At 39.2% G+C, this 14,817-nt stretch overlaps 2 protein-coding genes and 2 long non-coding RNA genes across 4 annotated transcripts in view; all 4 read right to left on the bottom strand.

Moving 5' to 3' along the window:
- The window catches only part of LOC139564022 (uncharacterized), a 60,761-nt gene extending 50,809 nt beyond the window's left edge, over nt 1–9,952 (bottom strand). The window contains exons 1-3 of the mRNA XM_071383181.1: nt 9,693–9,952; nt 9,325–9,351; nt 8,273–8,557 (exon numbers count right to left, since the gene is read on the bottom strand). Of these exons, the coding sequence (XP_071239282.1) occupies nt 8,273–8,557; nt 9,325–9,351; nt 9,693–9,750 (370 nt within the window). The 5' untranslated portion in view covers nt 9,751–9,952. The remainder of the gene's footprint in view (nt 1–8,272; nt 8,558–9,324; nt 9,352–9,692) is intronic.
- Nucleotides 1–13,933, bottom strand: part of LOC139564024 (uncharacterized) — a 108,276-nt gene extending 94,343 nt beyond the window's left edge. Inside the window, exons 1-2 of the mRNA XM_071383208.1 lie at nt 13,863–13,933; nt 13,641–13,733 (exon numbers count right to left, since the gene is read on the bottom strand). Of these exons, the coding sequence (XP_071239309.1) occupies nt 13,641–13,733; nt 13,863–13,929 (160 nt within the window). The 5' untranslated portion in view covers nt 13,930–13,933. The remainder of the gene's footprint in view (nt 1–13,640; nt 13,734–13,862) is intronic.
- On the bottom strand, nt 6,437–8,111 carry LOC139551007 (uncharacterized). Its single transcript, XR_011670177.1, has 3 exons — nt 7,834–8,111; nt 7,334–7,645; nt 6,437–6,739 (listed from the first exon to the last, which is right to left on the bottom strand). It is a non-coding gene; the product is annotated as an uncharacterized lncRNA (long non-coding RNA).
- LOC139550999 (uncharacterized) lies at nt 11,522–13,270 on the bottom strand. The gene is made up of 3 exons (XR_011670176.1): nt 13,237–13,270; nt 13,087–13,127; nt 11,522–12,860 (listed from the first exon to the last, which is right to left on the bottom strand). It is a non-coding gene; the product is annotated as an uncharacterized lncRNA (long non-coding RNA).
- Nucleotides 13,934–14,817: the final 884 nt, after the last annotated feature.

The raw sequence follows: 14,817 nt of genomic DNA, 5'->3' as shown, positions 1-14,817 counted from the left end.
GAACCACATTTCGAAACTGCATCTTGTTTATTTTACTATGCTACGTTTTTTTCTGGAGGGGCCTCTAGTGGCTGCTTACTGTATGTCGCTTATAAATAGAAACGGCAATGCAGTAGATGTATTAGATACTTATTTACAGTAACATGATGTGTGATAAATAAAGGACATCCTGAAAGAAAGATAATTTCTGTGAGACATACAGAGAGCCAGTGGTGTAGTTTCAGTGTGTCTGCAGAAGATTGTACAACCCATCCGGCTGGGCTGAGGTTGCTGGTCTGTCGGGGATTGAGCTGTATACGTGGTACGTATCAGACTAGAGAAACGAAACAGACAGTTTAACTTCAGTCCTTTAATTCTACAGTAATGTAAATGTCATGTAATTTAAAAGGATGTAACATCAATCTGAAACTGAGAGCAGTTCACAATCATCAAACACAGTGGGTGATTCTGAACTTACATTGTCGTTTTCAGATGACTTTCCATTTTCTTCAAAAGGACCTGTACAGCAGAGGGAGCCTGAGTGAGTGAGTGAGTGAGTGAGTGAGTGAGTGAGTGAGTGAGTGAGTGAGTGAGTGAGTGTGTGTGTGTGTGTGCACGCGTCAGTGTGGGTGTGGTTCTGCGTGTCACTTTGCTGTACTTAATGTCCCTTCACACTTCTCCTCCTGACTCAAACCATCCTGTAGACGTACAGCTCTATTCTCATGCTCTAACACATTATCTTATGTATAACTTATATACATTCATGCTTACTGATATGACTACCTCAGACCAACATACACGCCTAAACAACTTTGAGTCCTATAAAAAGCCCTACATGTTATGAATCATTGGGATTGAGTTAAATAGACAAACCTAATGGTATAGATGTGGATGGTACAGAAGTGATCAGGCTGTAGACCCCTGCATTCTCTGAATCAGCCTGGAGGAAAGAGAGAGAAAGATCCTTATTATCCCTCAGACTGTCTGTCTGTCCGTCCGAAAACCAGTATGTATCTATATCCAAGGTAATTATTTTTGCTGTACTTACATCTTCATTTGCAGATTGCTGCACAGGACCTGCATCTCACAGAGAGAGACAAAGACACAAGTAAGAGGTTTTTTTGGGGGGGGGGTCAGAAGAGGTGAATATAACAGGTCTTGATGTCACATCACACTTCTCCTCCTGACTCAAACCACCCTGGAGACTTGCAGCTCTGTTCTCACGCTTTCAAGATGCTCTGACTAAAAGATCTAAGTTAGTATGGTTGGCATTGAGTGATTAAGTGTTATTGTACTGAGGGTCCCAAATTCACATCCCAGGTCAGGAAGACAGTGACAGAAGACATTCTGTTACAAACTCACCTGAGGGCAAAAATGTGGACGGTACATAGGCGTTGAGAGAATAGATCCCAGCATCCCTTGAATCCAACATGCCTGCACTGCTCATAGCTCCCATCACCAAATCACCTACAACATAAACAAAATGAAAATGAAATTAGAATTTGTGTTTGTACATGCATGTGTGTAGTTGTGTTAGTAGTGTGTGCAGTGCTTTATGTATTTTGTTTGGAACATACATTGTCTGTGATCATCCTGTCTGGCTGTAGGTCTGTACAACATAAAAGTATAAGAAGGTTGTGGTAAGAACATCTCATCATGGACAATACAGAACTAAAGGTTGATACAATCTGCATCATATTCACAAGCGGAATTCTTACCTCTGAGAATTGGTTTTCTCTGAAAAACAATCGAGGCTAAATGAATGATATTGAATATAGCCTACACTACACAAAATCACCAAAAGGAGTTGAAAGATTAACCCATGTCAAAGGCACTTACATTAATATGAGAAGGAAAATGTTTGCACATGATTTGTTATGCAGAATCAGAAGTACTCACTGGTCCTCCTGCAGAGACTGACAGCTGTCAATCCCATCAAGAACACACCCACTCCAGAAGCCAGACCCACTGCCGCCTGCCATAATTGCACCGCTGTTTGGTGACATGATGTCATCAGAAGAGGTCATTAGCTCTTAATCCAAATGTAAATACTTCAATGGTAGACAAGAGTTAGAATACCACTTTATTATTAGTCTTGGTAAATGTTTCTGTTTTCATATATGTGAGAAAAGACAGCTAGTTAGATACGCATTTTACATTTGAGTCTGTGAAGGAAAATGTTATGTTTGTGCTTTTCTAATAACCAATTGGACTTGGTTCATGCAAGTGACTCATTGATAGTGAGGATTCCTCCCATGCACGATCAGTAGAAGCAATTTGGCAGTACGCCAAGAACATTGTTTTGAAGACCGAATGGTGTGTCTCAGTTTCAAGGTCTCAGCTTGAAGAGAAGAAGCCTAGTGAGATATTGATTGGTCACATGCATGAACCAAACGTTAATGATGAATTAATTATGAATAATGAATAAGCTAAATCTTGCAAATATAACTTGTCTGTTTAAGCAGTATATAAGACAGTATATAAGACAACTATATCTGCTATGGAGAGCGTCATCTCACAGTCGTCCGAAACAGCTGGTGATCTCATGCATGGTTCAGTGTTGCTTGCCTTGAAGCAAGCATAGAAGACATTTAGCTCGTTTGGTAGGCTTTCATCACTGGGTAGCTCACGGTTGGGTTTCCTTTGTAATCCGTAATAGTTTGCAAGCCCTGCCACATCCGACGAGTGTCAGAGCCAGTGTAGTAGGATTTAATATTAGCCCTGTATTAATGCTTTGCCAGTTTGATGGTTCGTCTGAGGGCATAGCGGGATTTCTTATAAGCATCCGGAATAGTGTCCCACTCCTTGAAAGCGGCAGCTCTAGCTTTTTGCTCAGTGCGGATGGTGCCTGTAATCCATGGCTTCTGGTTGGCATATGTACGTTCAGATGAAGTCGGTGACTGATGTGGTGTACTCCTCAATGCCATCGGATGAATCCCAAAACATATTCCAGTCTGTGCTAGCGAAACAGTCCTGTAGCTTAGTATGCGTGTCATCTGACCACTTCCGTAATGAGTGAGTCACTGGTAAGTCCTGCTTGCGTTTTTACTTGTTAGCAGGAATCAGGAGGATAGAATTATGGTCAGATTTGCCAAATGGAGGGCGAGGGAGCTATTTGTATGCATATCTGTGTGTGGAGTAAAGGTGTTCTAGAGGTTTTTTTCCCTCTGTTTGCACATTTGACATACTGGTAGAAATTAGGTAAAATATTTTACCACTAGGAGCGCTGCTTCTGGATGAGCATTCTTGGTAAATAGTGTGGTCTACAGCTTATCATGAGATATTCTACCTCAGACGAGGAAAACCTCTAGACTTCCTTAATATTAGAGATTGCACACCAGTTGTTATTGACAAATAGACACAGACCACCAGCCGTCGTCTTACTGGAGGTTTATTGTTCTGTCTTGCCGATGCACGGAAAACTCAGCCAACTGTATATGATCCATGTTCTTGTTCAGCCATGACTCAGTGAAACATAAGATATGGATGGTAAAGCAGGATTATTGACTTGCAGATGAAATCTCACCAAGCATCAGGATCTGCGGCCCCTGTATCGGCGTCTCCTCTTCATGTGAATGATCTTTCTCCTTCAATTCATTAAAGAAAAAATCTTCGCCCAGTGAGTAATCGCTGTTCTTATTGTCCAGAAACTCTTTTTGGTCATAAGAGACGGTGGCAGAAACATTATGTACAAAACAAGTTACAAACAACGCAACAAAAAAAACACCCAGAATGACACAATTGGTTAGGAACCCGTAAAACGGCAGCCATCCCCTCCGGGGGCCATTCATATCTAAGAAAAGTACAACAAAGTAGAGTGACCGTACAAGCAGCCATGAATAAGTCTATGAGTAAACCTGTTGGAGCTTTAGTGAATTAGAGTGAACTAAACATGTAATTGTAAAGTAAGGGATACTTACTAGTTGGTTTCACTGTGATGTCAGGGGTCAAAGTAGAAGTAACAGTCGAAACTGCTGGAAAGTAATACAAGTCAATTCTGTATCTGATTACACAAATAGAAAGAAAGGTATTCATTATTTCTGTTAGAGAACAACACAACTCAGTCAGTAGAAAGATTAAATGCTCACAATTTCATAATTTGGAATATTATTGTTAAAACCCAGAGCCTTAAAAGCTTATGGTGTACCATGGGATGCCCTGTTAACATCCCACATAATGCTTACATGGATATTCCCTTCATTAACTTCTAGAATGGTCTCTGCCACTTATGATTGCCTGCTGTCTGTTAAATGCTCTACATTGGGTGTCCCTCTAGTATGGAACCCTGAAATGCAGGGATTGGGGCCTGACCTGAACTGGGATACCATTTAGGAAAATGTATTTGTTACCTCTAAAAACCCAGCACACCAGCTTATACATTATAAGCTTATACATAGAAGTTATGCAACACCATTAAATGTTTTAAGATGAAGCTGATTCTTACTCCAATATGTGAGAGATGCTGTATGAATACTGTTGTAACACTAATGTTTTGGGAATGTCCTGTGGTGTCCCAGTTCTGGTCACATGTTCCAGATTTCCTTACAAAAATGTGTTTCCCTGTGAAGATCCACCTTTATTTTTGTTGAATGATAACTGGTTCAGAAAATAATCATTAATGCTGGGTTAACAACAGCAAAAAAGGTTATCCTTAGTGGATTACCCCTACAACCCTCTTGCCTCAAACACGGTTATTATATTTTCAAGATATTGTTCCTATAGAGCGATCAGCGGCCATGATAAACAAAGCTCGGGCAAATACAATTGAGGCATGGGATGTATTATGCAAAACTCTATCAGATATCAACACCTCTTGAACAAGCAATGGACCTACATGGTAAAGGAGTTGGAGATAGACATTTTATTTTCTGAGAATAATATAGAATATTTTTTATTGTAAACTCCACTTCCTTCCTGTAAATGTCTAATTTGTCTGAGAAAAGACAGGTAGTCAGCTAGAGATGGATGCTTACCCAGAACGCTTTCTGTGGAGCTTTGACCTCCTGGGAACACGCAAGAGAGAGAGTGTTTAATAACAGGTAACACACAACACAACTTATTACGCCACTAAACTAAAATCATGTGGACTCTTTGGGGTGTCAGTTGTCAAAGTAGAACTAGTAGTTGAACCTGCTGCAAAGCAAAGTCATTGGATCTGATTATACAAAAATGAAGGTATTTAAATGAGTTGATTTAATTAATGAGATATAAACCAATTTTTTTAATCAGGGGAAATTAGGAGTAAAAACCTGAGTAAAATAAATCTAGCCTATTTGTTTAGGTCCTTTCTGCTAACTAGAGAAAGATGACCAACACACCTGATGTAGGATTTACTGCCGTGCTGGGGGTCAAAGGAGAGGTCAAACCTAGTGAGAAGAGATTACACAAGAACACGTAAATTAATTTAATATCTAAGGTCATTCAATAAGCATAAAGAGAGAAGTACACTACACATTACCTACAAATCAGATGGACTAAAAGTACACAAATCTGGACTGAAATTACAAGCAGCTATGAGTGGGTCAATTCATAAATCCGATGGAGCTTTAGTGAATTAATGGTAACAAAAATATACATGTAAGTTAAAATGAGTGGGCCTACTTACTGGTAGTTGATCTCACTGTGGTGTCTGGGGTCAAAGTAGAAGTAACAGTCGAAACTAGTGGGAAGCAATATAATTACACAAGAATAAGGTATTACATAATGTTGGTCTCTTAATTTTACAGGCCCGTAATCTAAACTATTGACTGTATAATTGGTATTTGCAGAGATGGTCATTTAGAGGCCCAACACACCTTCTGTAGGACTCACTGTCGTGCTGGGAGGCAAAGTAGATCTAGGACCTGGAGTCAAATCCACTGAGAAAACACATATTAATGAAATTAGCATTTTATTCATGATCGTATTAATGATTATCATGGTGTTGTTGGCCTTTTGAAATACCTTTATGATTTGTCTTTTCAATGTGGGCAAAGTAGGACTGTAAAAATTACTACGGACAGATTGCTTCTAGCCCTGGTAGATTATATTTCTCCTCATTATAGAGATGATAAGACCAATTCATAAGGTGATAAAGTCTTTCAGGACAGATACGGTGTTGATTGTTGTTATCAGCTTCCTAGAATAAGGTCACCATGTATCTAACAGCAGAAGCCTAACAGTGCATAGATACGATCTAAACACTGAACCAGTTCAACAAAGAATTTAAACTACACAACCTGGGACTCAACACCAGATCAGCCTGGGACCTGGCCCAGAATAAGACAGTGTGGAGATCCATATGTCAAAGTGCTGTGCTCCAAGGAGCGAGCAAAGATGAGTGAGTGATTGAGTTAGTGGGGGGGGGGGGGGGGGTCAGAATTAATATAGTCATATTAAACAAATCAATGGGTAGTCAGATCATGAAGACCTGCAGCACTGATAGATTCTTACTGTATAGATAATGACTCACCTGTAAAGCTGTACCCATCACTGCGTGGTGAGAGAGAGTTTGGTCCTGAGCTCACGCTGTAGTCACAGCTCACCTCCTTACTCCTCACTGACTGTAGACTTCTAATAAGATCATTCTCGTCCACAGAGAATTGACAGAACCAGCATTGGGAATCTGTGTGTTTCTTCTTCCTGACGTGTGCTCTAAAAAGACTCTTACTCTGCTCTCCAACATACAGGTTACAGGTGGTGTCATTACTGACAGAGCCAGGAATTAAACAGGTGATGATGAGGTTCTCTTTCAGACTGACTGTAATATTTGGTTTCTGACCTGTTGGGAGAGGACAACGACTTAATGAACTACAAGGCAGACTATTCTGCACATAACAATATATTGTAGAGCCCGCAGTCTTTCACTATGCAAGTTCAAATCATGATGGTCATAAGCATGACATGGACTTGTGATTTGTATAACTATTTTGAATTAACTTGGACTGTGATTTAAAAACATGAATTAAAATTAATTCATTTGTTCAAAATACGTAAGTTAGCAATAAATTAAGCATTTGCCCAATGGGCATAGACGTCAGTTCCACACCTCGTTTTGATTTACATTTGATTGAGTTGTCAACTAATGTGAATTCAAAGTGAAATCAACAACATTTCATCCATGTCATTGGATTTAGGTTCAATGTTGGGTGAAAAAAAGACCAACATTCCCAAAATTATTTTGGCAAATCCAATACATTTTCCACGTTGATTTAATGCCATCAGAAGGAAAAAACATGTTTTTTGTTAAAAAGAGGTATAAACAATGTTTATTCAACAACTTTTTGCCCATACTAATAAACCTGCACTGAAAAATTGTACATACAGTATATATGTATTTCATACATATTTCTGTATTTTTATGTAAGTATCTTACCTGTAATAATGTATTGATCACTGCGGGGAGACAGAGAGTGTGATCCTGTGTTCACTCTATAGTCACAGCTCACATCTTTCTCCAACTGCAGATGCCTGAACAGATCATTCTTAGTGACACGGAAGGTACAGAATAGTTTGGATAATGTTGCGTTAAATCTCCTGACCCAAGCCTCTTTGTAGGCCTGAGGCTGGTCTCCAGTGTACAGGTTACAGCTATGACCATCACTGACAGACTCAGGAAGTACACAAATAATGGTGATGTCATGAGAAGATTCGTCATTGACACTAATGTCTGGTTTCTGCAGTTTACCTGTGAGGAGAACACATCAATAACTGTCCATACTGTAGGTTAATGAGAATACACACCTCTTTCTGTACTAGATAACGAAAAGAGTAAGAACTAAATAGTCTGTATATGTTAGCATGACATTACATATTCCAATCTGATTACAGTGAGCCAATCAGATCAGTGTATTCATAATAATAATACTATTTTACCAAGAATAGTGATAGGCGCAGGATGACTGTGCGTTGATGGATAGTGAGTCTCTACTGTGTAAAAACATCTCAGTTTGACCTCAGCAGATAAACGTTCACCTGCCCACGAGAGCAGCTCAGCCCCCGTGAGTGACCTCGTACAGGGTGAGGGTTTAGGATCTCTCCCTTCTGTGTAGAAGTAACACTGAGACACAGAGACAGATGGAGGAGAGTCACAGCTCAGCTGAACTGAGTCTCTCTCTCTGATGACTGTAGAAATCACTGTCAGCCTGGGCTGAGGGAGGTCTGTAATATCAGAAATTGGAAGTAAACCACTTTCAACAGTTTGCTAAAATACATTGCATGAAATAAACCCTAAAATCTAAAAGTGCATAAGCGCAGAATATGGTAAGATATAAAAGGAGGGTCATGTTTACAATTATGTAAATAACCTGCTTACCTTCGACAGTGACCGAGACAGGATCACTGTGAGAGGATTGGTTATAACTCCCTACAGCATAGTAGTAACATCTCACGTTGACCACAGCAGGTGAATGTTGATCTGACCACGAGAGCAGCTCAGTCCCTGTGAGTGTCTGCCGACAGGATGGTTTGATGTCTCCCTTCTCAGTGAAGAGATAACACTGAGACACGGAGATGGATGGAGGAGTCACACAGCTCAGCTGAACTAAGTCTCTCTCTCTGATGACTGCAGGACTCACTGTCAACCTGGGAAGAGGAGGGCCTGTAAGATCAGAAGAGAGGAGTATTTCAAATGTTTGACTTGTTTTGAGAAATTTACTGACAACCATTGAATTGGATTTAAATATGCATGTCTATTATAAAATCAAGTAAATCTATCAACATTTAATGTCTAAAAACATTTATCTTCATGTTTATTGAGACTAAAGGATTTTGATAATAAGGTCCATTCGTTCATATAATGATAGTATGTGAAATATATATTGTTTTAAGTAATGGCTTATTACAACATACGTAAAAATATTCCAGACTGTGTTGAGGAAGATCTGAGAGGACAGAGGAACTGAGCATTTTGTTACTGGTTTGGGAAATGTACTGTCAGCCGTTAAACATAAAACAATCACACTTAGTTTTTTCAGACCCCAGATCTTTGAGAATAATTCCCAGCGATAGTATGGGAAATAATGGGGATATAATATATTGCTTCATGCAACGGCTCTTTACAAAAGACAATAATAACGTATTTGTAGAAGACCAATTGAGCAGTACAGTGTTTGCAGTGTTTACAGCTATAGACATTTGTTTTACCCTGAATTTGGACAGAAGTAGGTTCACTGTATACGGATTTAAACTGCCAACCTTCAGCACTGTGTTGTATTAATCATTTATCAGTCATTCCTGTTGAATTCATAGTGTCAGATGGATACGCTATCAGCTAATGTTATGTTATGTTTGAATGATAAGAGTAAATACCATGATTATTATTATATTTTTCCAGGGTAACTAAAAACTCATAATTATGATACTGACCTTGGGCTTTGATGGATTGGAAGGTATCTAGAAATGATAAAATATGTTATCGTCTGACATTCTAAAAAAACAAATTCTACATGAGATACCTGAACACTTCACACAAGTTGGTAAAGTAGCATAATCTACTGTAATGCATTAATGGGGATCAAGCAATGGTCATTATTTTCTGAACAAAATGTAAAATAAAGATAGAGAGAAATAAATAAGATGATTAATGGAATAAGATACAAGACACTCATCATAGTCATGAGATTCAGAAATATCAAGAGTTCCTAAAGTAAAAGACTAAAAGAGGGGAGAGAAGGAGAGGAATATCCTGTAGCACAAACAGATGATGAAACTGTAGAAATGTAGAAATAACTCACCAAAAAGAAGGACGACCAAGAACAGATGACCAGCCATATCAGGGATGAACAAAGCCATTTGTCAGACAGCTACATACTGTTAGTCTGACTTCACAGTAAGGTGTGTGACTGAGTCAGAGGATTGTTTGAATAGAGAAGTAGATGTGGAGCTTTTTCACTACAAAACCACAGAGAGCAGAAACCTAAACCCCAGACTCATACAGCAAGCGTGAGCTAATGTTGCAGAGGTAAGGGTATCTGAATAATCAGAATAATTTATCGGTCATACACTCCCCTCCATATGCATGTGGACAGTGAAGTCCAAAAAATATATTTGGCTCTTTTCTCCAGTATTTTAGATTTGAGATAGAATGTTTTCATTAAAGAGACAGTACAGAATTTCCCCTTTATTTGAGGATATTTTCATAAAGTTTTCATTCCCCTTGACTTATTATTATTATTATTCTGTTACAGCCTAAATTCAAAATGTATTTTAAAAAACATGTCTCACCCATCTACACACAATACCCCAATATGACAAACTGAAAACATAGAAAATGAAATAGAGAAATATCTCATTTTGATAAGTTTTTACACCCCTGAGTCAATACTTTGTAGAAGCACCTTTGGTAGCGATTACAGCTGTGAGTCTATCTGGGTCTCTAAGAGCTTTCCACACCTGGATTGTGCAACATTTGCCCATTATTCTTTTCAAATGTCTTCAAGCTCCGTCCAATTGGTTGTTGATCATTGCCAAACAACCGTTTCAGATCTTGCCATAGATTTTCAAGTAGATTTATCTCAAAACTGTAACTCTGCCTTTCACTGTCTTCTTGGTAAGCAACTCCAGTGTAGATTTAGCCTTGTGTTTTAGGTTAATATCCTACAGAAAGGTGAATTCATCTCCCAGTGTCTGGTGGAAAGCAGACTTGACCAGGTTTCCCTCTAGGACTTTGCCTATGTTTAGCTCCATTCTGTTAATTTTCTATCCTGAAAAACTCCCCAGTCCTTAATGATTACAAGTATACCCATAACATGATGCTGCCACCACTGTGCTTGAAATTATGGAGTGGTACTCAGTAACGTGTTGTATTCGATTTGCCCCAAAAATAACATTTTGTATTCAGGACATAAGAGTGAATTGCTTTGCCACATTTTTTGCAGAATTACTTTAGTGCCTTGTTGCAAACAGGTACAAGCTTCCTTCTTTTCACTCCGTCATTTAGGTTAGTATTGTGGGTTAACTACAATGTTGTTGAACTATCCTCAGTTTTCTCCTATCACAGCCATTAAACTCTGTAACTGTTTTAAAGTCATGATTGGGCTCATGGTGAAATCTCTGAGCGGGTTTCTTCCTCTCCGGCAACTAAGTTAGGAATGATGCCAGTATCCAAAGTGTAATTAATACCTTCACCATTCTCAAATGGATATTCAATGGCTGCTTCTTCTTTTTTTCCCACATCTACCAATAAGTGTCCTTCTATATGAGGCATTAGACAACCTCCCTGGTCTTTGTGGTTGAATCTGTATTTGAAATTCACTGCTTGACGGACCGACCTTACAGATAGTTGTATGTGCGGGGTACAGAGATGAGGTCATTAAAAATCATGTTAAACACTATTATTGCACACAGAGTGAGTTCATGCAACTTAATGTGTGACTTGTTAAGCACATTTCTACTCCTGGACTTATTTAGGCTTTCCATAACAAAGGGGTTGAATACTTATTGACTCTTTTTTTTAACCTGTTGGATACATTTGCGGTTTGTTTTGGTTATGTTTTGGATTATGTTTTGCTCAATAGGAAATGAATTGTTTCCAACTGTTATGGAAGGAGGTATCACAGAGGTGAAATAATAGACATAAATACAGTAGATTTGGCATTTACTAGGGGGAAGAAACAAGAAAAATGCTCAAAGGAGAGTATGCCCCGGGCTCCTCCAAAAACTCCAAAATAGAAATATTAACACAATAACAGATATTATGGATAGACATGTAACAGAAACCAGTTGAACATGTGTAATACAGTATAAATATCTTAAGCAACTTATTTACAGTAACTGGATGTGTGATAAACAAAGGATATCATATGAGAAAGAATGTATTTGTGTGAGATGTGTGAGACATAGAGGTGTAGTTTCAGTGTGTCTGCAGAAGACTGTACAACCCATCCGGCTGGGCTGAGGTTGCTGGTCTGTCGGGGATTGAGCTGTATACATGGTACCAATCTTAAACTGAAAGTCATAAAACACGGTGAGAGTGACTTTTTAAACGTTTATTTAACCTTTATTTAACTAGGCAAGTCAGTTAAGAACAAATTCTTATTTACAATGACTGCCTACACCGGCCAAACCCGGACAATTGTATGCCGCCCTATGGGACTCCCAATCACGGCCTGGTGTGAAACAGCCTGGATTTGAACCAGGGTGTCTGTTGTGACACCTCTAGCACTGAGATGCAGTGCAACTCGGGAGCCCCTAAAGTGTTGTCAGAAGTGAGAGAGAGAGGGAGAGAGAGAGAGAGAGAGAGAGAGAGAGAGAGAGAGAGAGAGAAAGAGAGAGAGAGTGAGAGATACTTTAATCCTCTAGTCAGTCTGTCTGTGAAAACAGTGCTACATATAATAATATAACAATATGATACAATGAACTGTACAACGATATATCTATACTCCATGCAATTATTTGTGCTGTACTTACATGTTCATTTGCAAATGCCTGTGTATCCACATCAACGGGACTTGCACATCACAGAGAGAGACAATTCCATGAGTAAAAGGTTGTGTATGTATGTATGTATGAGTGTGTGTTTGAGGGGGGTCATGTGTATTTTACATGTCTACATTGCATGTGTGTTACTTAGTCGAGTTTGCCCTATTGCGTTAGTAACAGCCAAACAGAAGAAGTGCAAGTAACAGGGCTTGATGTCACTTCACACTTCTCCTCCTGACTCAAACCACCCTGCAGATCTACAGCTCTATTCTCACGCTGCTGATGCTCGGACACATTCATTTCTGTTTTAAGTGTCATATATGCGTTTTGATATGGTTGATATGGTTAGGCCCAAAGTTTAAGCATGTACAGTAGCTGTGCACTTGCAGATGGTTCTGAGTTCTGAGGGACAAACCTGAGGGCATGAACGTGGACAGTACATAAGTGATCTGAGAATCGATTCCAGCATCTCCTGAATCCACCTGTAGTAGAGAGAGAGGGAGTACATGGTCTCATTGTAATCGTTGAAATGGAATGAATAGAATGGAGTCGAACACGTAGTTTTGATGTGTTTGATTTGTTTGACTCCGTTCCATTAATTCCATTCCAGCCATTACAATGAGCCTGTCCTCCTATAACTCATCCCACCAGCCTCCTCTGTCAGAGGGGTATATGTGTACAGATACCACTGTAATGTAGAATACTCACCATGACTCTGCTGCTCACCGCTCCCTTAGACACCAAATCATCTACAACAGAAACACAATGAAAATGGGATTATAGTGTTTGTACATGAGTGTATATAGTTATGTAAGTTGTATGTGTGTCTATGTTTGATGTATTTTGTTTGGAACATACATTGGCTGTGATCATCCTGTCTGGATGTAGGTCTGTACAACATAAAAGTATAAGAAGGTTGTGGTAAGAACATCTCATCATGGACAATACAGAACTAAAGGTTGATAGATCCAATTTGTAAGTCGCTCTGGATAAGAGCGTCTGCTAAATGACTTAAATGTAATGTTAAATGTAAAGGTTGATACAATCTGCATCATATTCACAAGGGGAATTCTTACCTCTGAGAATTGGTTTTCTCTGAAAATTAAATGAGGCTAAATTAATTAAATTGAATATAGTCTAACCTATACAATATCATCAAAAGGAGTTGCCAAAGGCACTTTGGAGTTGCCAAAGGCACTTACATTAATGTCCGCAGGGTAAATTTGAAAAATGATTTGTTACGCAGAATCAAATGTACTCACTGGTCCTCCTGCAGAGACAGACAGCTCTCAATACTACCAGGAACACGGCCACTCCAGAAGCCATACCCACTGCTGCCTGCCATAATCGCCCCACTATTTGGTGACATGATGACATCGGGAGAGGTTATTAGCTCTTGGACCACATTATTGTTCTGTCTAAGAAAATGTGCACAGCTCTGTTTTCATATGTGTAAGAAAAGACAGCGAGAAAAGGATACTTACCCAGAATGCTTTCTTGACTGTTTGATTCCACATCACTTTCTGTGGAGCTTTGAACTCCTGGGCACATGCAAGAGAGAAGGACAGTTTAATAACAGAGTTATGCAACATATTTCTAAGAAGAGACAAATTGTTTGATTAATCCTAAAGCCTTGACTGAATTTACATTTGGCTATATTTGCAAAACTGTTTATACTTTTTCTTATGGCTGCAGGGGCAGTATTGAGTAGCTTGGATGAAAGGTGCACAGAGGTGCCCAGAGGAAACGGCCTGCTCCTCAGTCATAGTTGCTAATATTTGCATATTATTATTAGTATTGGATAGAAAACACTCTGAAGTTTCTAAAACTGTTTGAATTATGTCTGTGAGTATAACAGAACTCATATGGCAGGCAAAAACCTGAGAAGTTCCACTTCCTGTTTGGATTTTTTCTGAGGGTGCTAGATTTTCAACCAAGCTCTCATTGAAATTACAGCGAGATATTGATGAGTTTTCGCTTCCTACGGCTTCCACTAGATGTCAACAGTCAATAGAACTTTGTCTGATGACTCTAATGTGAAGGGGGGCCGAAGGAGACAGGAATTAGTCACCACTGCCACGAGCTGACCATGCTTTGACCACGCGCGTTCACGTGATAGGCATCTCCGTTCCATCGCTCAACTGAAGTCAATCTAATTCTCCGGTTGGAACGTTAATCAAGATGTATGTTAACAACATTCTAAAGATTGTTTCAGTACATCGTTTGACATGTTTCTACTGACTGTTATGGAACTTTTGGACATTTCGTCACGTTATAGTGGACGCGCTTTGTGACTTTGGAATTGTTTACCAAACGCGCTAACCAAAGTAACTAATTGGACATAAATAACGGACATTATCGAACAAATCAAGCATTTATTGTGGACCTGGGATTCCTAGGACTGCATTCTGATGAAGTTCATCAAAGGTAAGGAAACAT

This window comes from Salvelinus alpinus, chromosome 2 (assembly GCF_045679555.1).
Source record: "Salvelinus alpinus chromosome 2, SLU_Salpinus.1, whole genome shotgun sequence".
NCBI lineage: Eukaryota > Metazoa > Chordata > Actinopteri > Salmoniformes > Salmonidae > Salvelinus > Salvelinus alpinus.
This window is presented reverse-complemented; position numbering and strand designations above follow the sequence as displayed.